The sequence below is a fragment of the Enhydra lutris genome, unplaced genomic scaffold (assembly GCF_002288905.1).
Source record: "Enhydra lutris kenyoni isolate GAN:26980312 unplaced genomic scaffold, ASM228890v2 scaffoldscaffold29, whole genome shotgun sequence".
Taxonomy (NCBI): Eukaryota; Metazoa; Chordata; class Mammalia; order Carnivora; family Mustelidae; genus Enhydra; species Enhydra lutris.
This window is the reverse complement of record NW_019154113.1, coordinates 16797502-16809827: the sequence shown is the minus strand read 5'-3', so window position 1 is coordinate 16809827 and position 12326 is coordinate 16797502. Positions and strand designations below refer to the sequence as shown.

Here is a 12326-nt window from a genome sequence, read left to right as displayed (position 1 = left end):
ACGTCTGAGTCTCAAGGCCTGTTGCCACCCTGGGAATGAATCTGGGTGTCACCATTCCCGCACAGCACCCGTCAGTTTCATATCCCAGATGGCCAAGGAGAGGACTGGGTGGTTCACAGGTATTTTTGAAAAATCCAGGGAGTTTCTAAAGTCATTTCCCCAAGGCTTCCATATTTCAGTTTTGGAATGGCAAACATTTCCTGTAATATTGTGGTTAAAAAACCAAGAGATAGTGGGAGGTTAAAAGTGAAGTGGTCTGTGGCTTCCATGGTCTGTGACATGCTCCTAAACTAAGGCTAAGACTGCCTTCAAGGTCAAAAGGCCATTCTATAAAGGCACGAGGGTCTCCCCAAACACTACAGAAACAGAAAGGATGGGCTAGATCACCGGGGGCAGGACCCCGACTAAAACAGGGAACTGGACACTTGCCTGGTGGTCTGACCGAGGAGGGAGGGGGGAAGTCACCCGATCCATGAACCAAAACCTGTTTCCTCTGCCAGCAACCCCTCTTCTGACCTTGGACCCAGGCTGCCCCTTCCTCAGAGAGCCAACGGTCTCATCGTCTCAGCTTTCTTTGGCCCGTGGCTGTTTCTGCCTTGGCTGACTTCCTAGCTTTGGTAAGTATGTCCTGCGTATGGAGGGGATGCAGAGGAAAGGAAGCTGGGGTGGGGGCTGGTCATACACTCCCGGAAAGGCTCTGCGGACCCCCAGGGCCCAGGGCTCAAGGACGACCAGGATGAGGACACTGCGACCATTGTCTCCCTCCACCAGTGCTGGCTGGCACAGCTTCCTAGCTTTTCTGCTTTACCACTCGGTGTATGGAGAGCCTGTCACCACCTTTGGGTGTAGAAGTACGGAACTGAAACTTCATTTTGCATTGGCTTAATAAAACCTAATCAAGAGTAATGCCTTATAAATACATTCATTCCATATGTTTTTTAAAAAAGGTTCTGATCTCTTTAACACCAACAACATACGGAAGGAAATGAGGGAGGGGAATCTAGAGACTCAAAGAAACTTCTGAGACAGCTCACCAAAGGCAAGGCACAGGCATTACGTGGGTCCTGACTTAAGCCAACCGTTAAAAAACTTCTGTGAAACAGTCAAGGAAATCTGAACCCTGAGTAGAAATGGGATACGAGGGAATCATTCATTTCTCAGTATGATAATGGTATCATGCTTATATTTAAGAAAAAGTCCTTAGTGTCTTTTAGTGCAAACAAATGACATATTTCTGGATGAAATGATACGATGGCTGGGATTTGCTTTGAAATAATTCAGATTCTGGGAGATCGGCGTGTGCATAAGGTGTAAAGGGAACAGAGAGGGAATCCCAAGCAGATTCCCCGCTGAGTGCAGAGCCCCACATGGGGCTCAGTCTCATGACCCTGAGATCATGATCTGAGCCAAAACCAAGAGTCAGGCCCTCCACCGACGGAGCCACCCAGGTGCCCCAGGAGATGGGATTTTTAAATCACTTACAAGAGGGTCCAAATGAGACAGGCATCTACAGTCACGTGCAGGGCAATCCACTAGGGCAAGGAAGAGCTGAGCATCTGCTTCTACCGCTGAGGGGCTGCTCAGAGAAAGCTCAACTTCTCAACTCATATTTTGCACCATGATTGGACCAAGCATTGATGAAAAGGAACTGAAGTCAGAGGAGAGTGACCTGGGGAAACAACGCATCTAACACCCAAAAGCATTCAAATCTCCTGACTCAAGTGAGTAAGATCTCAGAGTGCTGAAAGGCCGTGAGAGTGGCCAAAACCACATTTCTGGGGTCTTCGTGAAGACACAAACGGTGGCAGAGGGAGAGAGGTTCTGTGAGACTGGGTGCCCGTGACTCCAACAGTCCAGAAAGGGACAAGAGGGCAGGCGTGCTGCAAATTACGGCAGGTGATGAAGTTCCAGGGTGTGGATGTAGGCAATACTAAAACACACCTTGAAAGTGATATGCTAACGGAACCGCAGAATCATGGTAGAGTAGTATTTCCCCAGAGAGTTACCACACCAATGTAAGAAAACCGTTTTATTTGGGGAGGGGAGTTTCTCTTCCAGGCTTTGCCCACCTACAGTCTTTTTTTAAATTTTATTTTATTTTTAATTGTGGTGGTAAAAAAAATACAGGGTTTACCTTCTTAGCCATTTTTAAGTATACAGTTCTGTAGCGGTAAGTATAGTCACGTTGTTGTGTAATAGATCTCTGGAACTTTCCCATCTTACAAATGGGAAAGTCTATATCCATTAAAGCAGGACTTCCCGTTTCCTCCACCCTACTGTAACTACAATTACAGTCTCACATAGTTGCCTTCCTCACATTTTCCCCCATATTATTATTTTATTATCATTTTTAAGTAGGCCCAGCGTAGAGCCCAATGCAGGACTTGAACTCACGATCCTGGGATCAATACCTGAGCTGAGATCAAGAGTCAGACGCTTAACTGACGGAGTCACCCAGGCCCCCCCTCCCTATTTTTAATACATACATTCAGTCATGTTACATATTTTCTTGATTTTTTAAAAAAAATAAAATCTTCCTTGTTTGCCATTGTACTTTGTGGATCATAATTTACGGCCGTCTCTCATAGTGGATACGATCTGGGTATCTCTAGCTTGGCCCTACAAGAGAGTCATACTGTAGTGGGGACAAAACCAAAAGCAGCCTGGAACAGTGTGGGTTCTGGGAGGAAGGACAGCAGAGCCTCTGCACCTGAGAGACCCAGGCACAAGGGTTTTGGGACAGAGTGTGCCTTGAGAGAGCAGGCCAAAGGAAACCATCTCTGTACTGGGGAGCGGGCCCAGAATCCTTCACTGAAGCCTTGCTAGGCTGTGGGGCAGCATAGGGCATGGAGCCCAGACAAAGGTAGGGAAGGCCACCCATTAACCTGCTCTCTGCATGACCAGAATATTTTCCCTTAGGATGTACTTTTATAGGAATGCGATTACTAAGTGAAAGGGTCAGCTGCATACCCTCGTTTCTCTGGTAGAAAAAAATTAGCAACAAAAAACAAGCAACAGTCCCCAAGATGCCATGGGCAAGCCATGTGGTCCGCTTCACAGTCCACTGGTGGAAAAGCCGAGCTGTTTCCCAGGCTGGAGATCTGCCCACAGAGTTTTGTCTAAACTCAGCAGATTCGCCCCCTTTGCTTGGCTCTGATACAAAATTACTGATTGTTAAAACGGTTATACAGCTCTTCCACAGTAAACACAGATCTGATGAAGGGACAAGTCTATATAAGGACTTTATGAATGACAGCCCTTGCTCTGGTCATAAATGCATCCACATTCTGGAGTTTGCCCATTCAAAGCAAGAGAGAATATATACACCATTTGGCCAGGAACATGGGGCCTGGCTTTCTCTGCAGCAGGAAAGCCTGCTTAAAAACACTATGTGAAGACTCAGCGCTGCTCCCACACCCACTCAGCCAGGAGCAGGACTACACGTGGGAGATATGGTAACTTCTCTACTGTCCTCGAAGGGGCCCCTGCCCCCTCCCCCGGCCTGGACCCCAGGTCCCTGACCTCTCCCTCCCCACTGGATGAGGACTTCTTCAGTACCATATGCCTAGTGTGTAATATTGTATTTTATTTTATTTAAAGCCTTAATTTATTTCAATAGAGAGATGGGGGGAGGGGCAGAGAGAGGGGGAGAGAGAAAATCCCAAGCAGTCTCCCCGCTGAGTGTGGAGCCCAATATGGGGCTTGACCCCATGACCGTGAGATCATGACCTGAGCCGAAATCAAGAGTCAGACGCTCAACTGACTGAGCCCCCCAGGCGACCCGCCTACTGTATAATCTATTTTTGACACGTACTTGCTGGTTCGCTGCTTTGCAAACATCATTCTATTTTTGGGAAGTGCTGTGAGGTCTAAAACACAGACTCTTATACCCAATCTGAAATGAAACGCTGGTATTTGGATCATGCTATTATTGGCAGATTCTGCAATGCCAGATTGTTGAGCGCTTCCTTAGGAATGAAGAATTGATTTTACCAGAAACCGGTCCATGAAAGCTTCCCTTCCCTTTTCTTTAAGCCCCATGAGGGCAGGAAAGTTTTCTGTCTTGCTCGAGGCTGGGTCCCCATGACCCAGAAGGGTGTCTAGCGGGACGAACCAAACGAGTCTCGGGAGGGCTTCTCTGAGGGTCGTCTTCTGGGACCACTTCTCTTCCCTCTCACACTCCTGTCTGTTCACTACTCACTGGAAAATTCACAACCCAGAGTCTTCATAACAAAGTTCCAAATGAGGAATTCAAGCAGAGTTATGCTGAGTCTGACCACACACATTTCCAGGATGAGCAGGCACCAGCTGGTGCTGAGGGCACGAGGCTAAGTCCACTAGAAGCGTGTCATTTCGGGGGACCTGTCCCCCCCTTTCAGCGGTTCAGCACATCATGAACGTGGGTTTTTCTAGCGGGGGCGAGGCTCTGCTGACTACGGCAAGCGGGCGCTGGCTGCTGGGCCTCGGGCGGCTCTGGCTAGAGGGCCAGTGCGCTACGGGGTGAGAAGCCAGCGGGAGGGGATGCGTCTCTGGCAAGCGGTTCTCAGGACTCAACTAGGAGAGATTTACCAGCAGCATGGACTCCCGTGCGGCGCCTGCAGAGGCGAGAGCCCTCCCTGCTCCGCCTCGGCGTCAAGGATGCCGGCTGCCTTCGTCCCAGTGCTGAGAAGGCTCATCGCCCTCAAGCCTTGGCAGGAGAAAAAGGTGACACTGGTTTAAAGGAAGGCACTGTCCTTCGGTGAGTAGGTCTCGTGACAACGTGGGGGGGCACCTGAGCCTGGGCAGCGCCCGCACACACGGGGCAACGGGTACCCCCTGACCCACCACCCCCCTCCAGTGTGTATGGCCACAGGATGCTAGTTCTCTGGGCTCCAGGGGACAAAGCTGCCTCTTTCTCTCCGCGGTGGATGTGACAGCAGGACATCAGGAGTCTGAAGATCTCTGAGGTCTCAAAGAGGGGTGGCGTGGACAGTGCCTCCCAGATCCCAGAGCCAAGGTTTCCTAATCTGAGTTCACCAAACACACATTTCATGAGCTCTTGCCAACGGCAGGTGGCGCTCGTGCAGCAAATGGAAAGCCAGGGCTGTCACTTAAGATTCTGTGCTTGGGGATAAAAAAAAAAATGAAAACAAACTTGCCCCGCATCCTCCTACTTAGCAAATGCTGGGCTCTCTGAACACAAAGTCCGTGCTCACAGTGGTTCCACACCGCTGAGTTTAGGAAGGGACTCGAGCGATCCCAGTTCTCAGGTGACAGCCGGCTGGCTGAAAACGGGACCGTGTGTCAGGTGAGAGCGGGCGGGGTCCTCACGCCAGGCCCCGCTCCCCTGACTCCTGCCGTAGGGCCCTCACTATCCCCGCGGCCGGGCAGGGTGGGACTTCGGTGAACTCCAGTTACACAGTCCGCTATGAATTGGGAACTGGATATTTCTAGTCCAGCCAAGATAAAGGGACGTGTCCTTTCAGCTGGCTCTCCAGAGCACAGAGGGGACTGAGGGGGAGGATTCCCAGCAGGAGGATGAGGGGACCCACGTCATCCGGTGACAGCAGAGCTGGAGCGGGTCGCTGATGTCCCCAGCGGTGGCTAAATGTGGCTACATATTGGAAGTGACTTGTGAAATGTGTCCATATGCAGATTCCTGGCCCCATGCCCCAGATTCTTGAGTCTGCATGTCCAGGGCTGGGGCCCAAGAACCTGAATTTTATTTCCAAGATGATGGCCCAGGTGATTCTTAATGGAGTGAAACAGTCACCAGCCCATCAGACTGGTCTTTGCGACCGACTGGCCTAACCCCTACTTCTAGTGTCCCAGTGACTGCGGATAATTACCAGTTACCGACTTTCTACACAGCCGTCCTGCATAAACATGTGCTCCCTCCTTTGATGCTCACCATGGCGCTACGAGGTCGGGACTACTCAGCGTTGTTGTCATCTCCGTCACAGGTGAGGAGACCCAGAACCCAGGCCTCGGCTCTAGAACTCAGGGAAGCTTCCGTTGGGTATGTGTTTCAGGTCTTCACTGGGGCACATTTAAACCCTCCTTTTTGGCCAGCTTGACGCCTCATGGGCAGAGCCTGAATTTTGGGCCTGCATTTGCCCTTTGAGTGTGCTGGTTTCAAATTCCAGTAATATATATTTTTAGAAATAACAGGCAGCCTCTATCAGAAAATGCTGAAACAGGTGGAAATTACATGGTGAGAGATACAGGTGAGGCAGAAGGGCAGGAATTCCTTATTAACTCTAAGGACTGTTCGGTATTAGATGGGATCAGTAAGACTTTTTTTACTTTCCTATGCAATTCTGGATTTCTCCAAGACATCTTTAATAACTGATCATATGCATTTGAAATATAGAAGACATGATCAGGGAGAGTGAGTGTGGGAAGAATGTGAGTGCATTTGAAGAGTGTGGAGACGTGTGTGTGTGTGTGCACGTGTGCAGTGACTCTTGAGACATTGGGGATACCCTGCTCTCGAAGAGAAGGCAGAGCTGATGAGACTGCCCTCCTTGGGCTCATCCTGGGGGGCTCTGTTGGCAGGAGACTAAGGGGTGAGGTAAACCTTTATCTGCCAGGTCATCTCCATTGTGGCGATGTCTGGGATGTCCACGGGAGATGGACACTTGAAGGCGAGGGCACAGATGAAGTGGTTTCGACAGACCCTTTCCCCACACCCTCTGAGACCCAATGCTCCCCGAGGCAGGAGGGCTCTGCAATGATAAGGCCCGGCTCTCAGATTCCGGCTTGTGCAGTCTTCCATAAACCCACGGCCCTACAAAAACTCCTGGAGCATGAACAGATGAAGGTCCCTCACGAGACTCCACAGGGAAACCACAGTTGTTAGAAGGGACTTTGGCTTATTCTGTTACAGATCTCATCCCCCAACAGAGCTGCAGATCGGGCTCAAGGAGTCTGGTAAGACAGCTCCAGGGTATGACATGAAAGCAAGACAGAGTGACTCCAGGACCCACACCCTTCAGCTCAGTCCGCCACCGCATTTCCTCGGGTCTTTGCAGACGTGAGCTGGCGTCCTGAGCCATTTCTACACACACCCGAGGGAGGTGAGGGACGGAGGCGTGGACGTCACTCACCTCAGAGCGCTGTACCCCTGGCACACGCTGACGCAGCACAGGACCTTCTCTTGGTTTGCCTGAGTCTCCCCCAAGTATTTACACACGATGTTACCGCCCAGGCTGAAGCCCACGACCACCAGCTGGGTCTGGGGATACGTCTTCTTGATGTAGTTCACCATGGCTCCAAACTCCCAGGTGCAGCCTGTGGGCAGAAAGGCAAGGCCACACAGTCATTTCAGATGCAACAAAATGAGCTGGAGGGTTCCGGACTGAGTGTCAAGGTGCTAACAGAGGGGTGTGTGTGTGTGTCTGTGTGTGGAGAGAGAGAGGGAGGGAGGCATCTACACAGACACTTCTCTTTGGCTACCTGGATAGAAATTTCTAGAATGCTCCTCGGTCTAAGAGGAGACCCAGCCTTCGTGGTGCCCATGAGGGGAGATACCATGCATCATACAGATGTGTAATGCTCCCCAGAGGTGGGTTGTGCAAAACCTGCCTGGAGGCACAGGGAAGTCGAAATAGATATACAGGGTGTGTGTGAGCACATTTGTTCGCACACAGAAGCAACAGCAAAGCCCTTTGGGATTTGCTTCTTCGGCTATAAGACAGGATGCTATTCCCATGTGTATCATGACTCATGGTGTTAAGAAAAGAACCAAGTGGATGTTATTTACAGGACCTTCTGTCGGCGCGGGGGAAGGAAGGAAAGACAAACTTCCGTCTGGGGGGACGGCCAATGCTCTATAGGGTTGGGATAAAATGTCCTTGGTGACGTAAGGACAGCGTGCCGAGGGAGGCAGGCTCATTGAGAAACACACAGAGGAGACACACCTCTGCGGGGAGAGAGCCTTGTTTGTCCAGGAGGCATGATCTCAGTCGGTCCCACTGGGATCAACTGAGAAGCTGTGTTCCCTCTGCGGCTTTGCTAAGAGTAGGGCTTTGCGGAGAGGAGGAGGTTAGTGCTGTCCACGGGTGAAGGGATTTGTCACATCCTTCTAAGACCCAACCCCAGGCTACTTGGGGAGCCAGTTTAAAATAAAACCTAGCAGGGAAAGTCAGGGATGTTGGTAAGACACGTGCACAAGATAGACCGCAACGAGGAGACTATGGGTTCACGGTGGAAACAGGCTGCTGACCTCGGCACCTGCTCCGAGGTCTGGCCGTCCCTCATGAGAGTTCAACAGCTTCTTTCCCTAACCAGCAAGCCACGGGGGATGCTGCCCTTTGAGCCCGGGGCAAGTACCTCTTACAGCTTCCTTTCTTAGGGGGACACAGCCTCGGACGGGCCAGCACAACCCCAGGTGGGGGGTTCTCAAACATCAGTGGGTAGAGGATCACCTGGAGAGGACGCTGGGCATGGGCAGCCCTGGGCTTCACCCCCAGACGAGCTGATTCAGTAAGATGGGGGCCAGGCCCAGGAACCTACATTAACAGTCTTTTTGACTAGGTAAAACATGTATATGGCACAAAATTCAAGTAACATTAGAGATGTGGTATCGGGTAACTTCTTGTATTCCTTGAAAAAATGTCAGTGGTAGCACACAGATTATTTAGTGCCTTGTTTACTTTGTCTTTCTTTCTTTCTTTCTTTCTAACAATGTCTTGGAAACCACTATGTAACAATACACAGAAATCTGCCCCTTTTTAAAAAGTCATTTCTACCCTCAACATAGGGCTCGAAATCATGACCCCGAGATCAAGCATGGCATGCTCCACTGACTGAGCTGGCCAGGCGCCCCCGTCCTATTCTTTTTTATTTTTATTTGACGAGGCATAACATAATACTCAGGAAAGTGCTCGCTGAACTTGTACCCGCTTACACCCATGTAAACACCTCCCAAAGCATGTAAGCCATGGCTTAAATTACTTTAAACAAGTCATTGTGGATTAAGACTTGAAAAGGCCAATGGGGCACCTGGGTGGCTCAGTGGGTTGGGCCTCTGCCTTCGGCTCAGGTTATGATCTCAGGGTCCTAGGATCGAGCCCCGCGTCGGGCTCTCTGCTCGGCGGGGAGTCTGCTTCCCCCTCTCTCTCTGCCTGCCTCTCTGCCTACTTGTGATCTCTCCCTGTCAAATAAATGAATAAAATCTTAAAAAAAAAAAAAAAAGACTTGAAAATGCCAATCTAGATTTCTAGATTTTTCTCCAAAGCAGTGTTCTTCGATCTGACTGTATCGATCGGACGCCCATTAAATTCACCCGGAGGATCTTGTAAAACGACAACACTAATGCCTGGGCCCCTCCCAGATTCAGTAACTCCAAATCGTCGGTGGGTGGGGCCTAGTCTTTCCCCAGACCTCCAGGGGCCTCCAAAGTGCAGGCAGGGCTGAGAAGCACCACTGTAAGGAACAGGGCCTGCTTGGGCTCTGGCAGATCTGGGAAAGCGGTTTCTAGAGCATACTCTCGCTCTGCCTCTTGGTCATCCCTTTACAGACCTCCCTTCCCGTCCGCTTGCAGTAAGCTTCCCCCATGGGGAAGCGCTGTTCTGCCTTCTGGAAGCTTCCGCAGGAGGGTGGTTGGCCTGGTAGCAGCTTTCCGAGTAGCTCCTCAAAGCCAGGTTTCTACACAACCAGACACCTCCTCCGTCCACCAAATGCCCAGTCTTTAAAGCCCCGAATACGTACAAGTCCTTTCTGGTAACCTTCCTTGTGAAGAGTGAACCAGAAGAGCAGCATCAAGGTTAAATCACAGCAAGACTGAAGCGCTAGCAGCCACCTAGTGGTTCTCAAAGTATGGTCCCTGCGCCAGCAGCGTCAGCTGTTCAAAATGCACGTTCTTGGGTCGCACCCCACTCACTGACTCAAACTCAAAGGGTGGGAACCACACAGAGGGTCCAGACACATGACAGCTGGGCCCTGCCTCCAGAATTTCTGACTCAGGAGGTCTGGTCTGGGTGGGATGACGATTTGCATTTCTACCCAGTTGCCAGGCGATGCTGTGGCTGCGAGTCCAGAGACCACACTTTGAGAACCACTGTCCTGGCTGATAAAAAAGGCAGAGGAAATCTTCGATTTTCTGTTTCTTTTGTCCTTTAAAAGCGCAGTTCAAAAAGATGCTTCACGTCGCACAGACTTAGACAAATGCAAATTCAAAAGAAGATTAGGAATCATTTTCCATTGCCCTTGCTAGAAAAAGTCAACAATGCCCCGGACTGGGTCTGAGGGGTGTGGGTAACAGGCACCCCCCAGCCCGCCCACTGAGGTGGGGGTGGACACTGGCCCCGCCTTCAGAAGGCAACACGGTAACTAACATCTGTTAGAGCTGGTCCCAGTACCAATCTCAGAGCCAGCAATTCCACCTCCGGGGGCTTTATACTGTAGTTGTGCAAAGAGGTATGCACGTACGTGCAAAGACAGGTGAGCAAGAAAGTTCACCGCATCACTGCTGGTAGCAGATGGGGAGGGGGAATTCCAACAGCCGAGGCCCAGGGAAGTCGCTATGACAAAGAACGAGGTCGAGTCCAACCTGCTGACATGGAGTGACTCTGACCACGCCAGGACCAGCATGGGAGATGACACCATGTCCAGTGCGTGCTTGGACTTTAAAGGGATTATACGCACACACCTCTCTGATTGAACATTTGCTGAAAAACCGCAGCGGAAACGGACTTCCTAGAGAGAAGGCTGGAGGGTTGAAGGTGGGAGGGAGACACAGTTTGACTCATGGCAGAGACTTTTGTCGCTCTGGAATGGTTTTATTACATACACACACCAGTTTTTCAATAAAATTCCAGCTAGTTAAAACACAAACAAACAAACTGTGAGGGGGCACCTGGGTGGCTCAGTCGATTAAGCGGCTGCCTTGGGCTCAGGTCATGATCCCAGAGTCCTGGGATCGAGCCCCACATCAGGCTCCCCTCTCAGCGGGGGGAGCCTGCTTCTCCCTCTCCCACTCCCCCTGCTTGTGTTCCCTCTCTTGCTGTGTCTCTCTCCCTGTCAAATAATAAATAAAATCTCTAAAAAAAACAGTGAAAATAAAGAATAAAAAAATATGTTTAAATCCGTTTGAACCAGGTTCTGCGAGGCTCCAGACACCCAGCACGTCCCTCAAGCTGGAGTGGAGGCTCGTGCTGTTTGAGATGGGAACACTATTTGCCCAAATGAGAAATGGTATTAAGGGACTTATTTTAAATTGTTATTAAAATCTTTACTTTTCTGCCATTTCCTTGGGGTTCTGCCTAATTTCATTCATCCCTTGACTATTTATAACTCTTTGTTTTGTTCTAACATAGAAGGAACTATACTAGGTGATGCGCTCCGTACAGTAGAGATATTCTCGGTCTCGCTCCCCACTGTATCTGTGTGCCCAGGCGCTGGGTGACCACTCGGTCCTTAGTACCTAAATGAATGGACGAGAGCCTGGGCGCATTGTGTCCCAGGCCCTGTCCTGGGAACATACAAACAGTGGGGGAAGATTGGAAGGGATGACATGGCTCTCCCGACCTCACAGAGTGAGCCATGGGGAGCACTGGACTTTGGACCCACATCGAACCCCAAACCCCAGTCCTTTGCCTCACGGCACAAACCCACACAAGTAATAGTACTGTAGGGATTTATTTTTTCATTACTAAAAGTCTTAACTGTCTCATCATCGGATTCCTTGCAGGCCTTTTTTAAAAAATTGTATTTTTAAAATATTTTTTAAAGCTTTATTTATTTATGCAATCTCTACACCCGACGTGGGGCTGAAACTCACAATCCCGAGATGGAGAGTCACGTGTTCCACTGAACGAGCCAGCCAGGCGCTCCTGGACCTGTCTATCTTGACTCGGGTTTGAGACTAATTCTTTGAGACCTAGAGCAGATGTTCGTTCAGATGTCACTGGGGCAGTTACAAAACTCAGATTTGCTACCCCACCGAGGAGCAATTACAGCTAATCGTGTAGGCACCTGGGGAGCCTCAATGTAATTAAATCCAAACACACCTGATCCGGATAAAGGGCCAGCCCTGCCTAACTCGGGACAAGCTGTTGGGTGTCGTGTGAAGAGCTGCCCGTCTTTCCCAGGCAAGGGCACAGCGTTAGCCCAGCTCCAGCATCAGCCTTCTGCTAGGCCCTGGGTCCTCCTGGGATTGCCACCTGGTGACAGCTTACCAAACACCCTCGGTGACTGCGAGCCGCTCCCCAGACTGTTTCATAAAGCTCCCCCGATCTGTTCTTTCATACGAGAAGGATTTTAATGAGGCTGTGTATTTAATCCTTACGGGATTAGCACCGGTAACAAGATTTGGGGATCTAATCTTGCTGCAGCTTTTAAAG

General features: G+C 50.3%; 1 protein-coding gene across 3 annotated transcripts in view; it reads right to left on the bottom strand.

Moving 5' to 3' along the window:
- LOC111152655 (abhydrolase domain containing 2) overlaps nucleotides 1-12326 on the bottom strand; it is a 94438-nt gene that overhangs the window by 10584 nt on the left and 71528 nt on the right. For all 3 annotated transcript variants that reach the window (XM_022511199.1, XM_022511201.1, XM_022511200.1), the window contains exon 6: nucleotides 7089-7272. In XM_022511199.1, the coding sequence (XP_022366907.1) occupies nucleotides 7089-7272 (184 nt within the window). The remainder of the gene's footprint in view (nucleotides 1-7088; nucleotides 7273-12326) is intronic.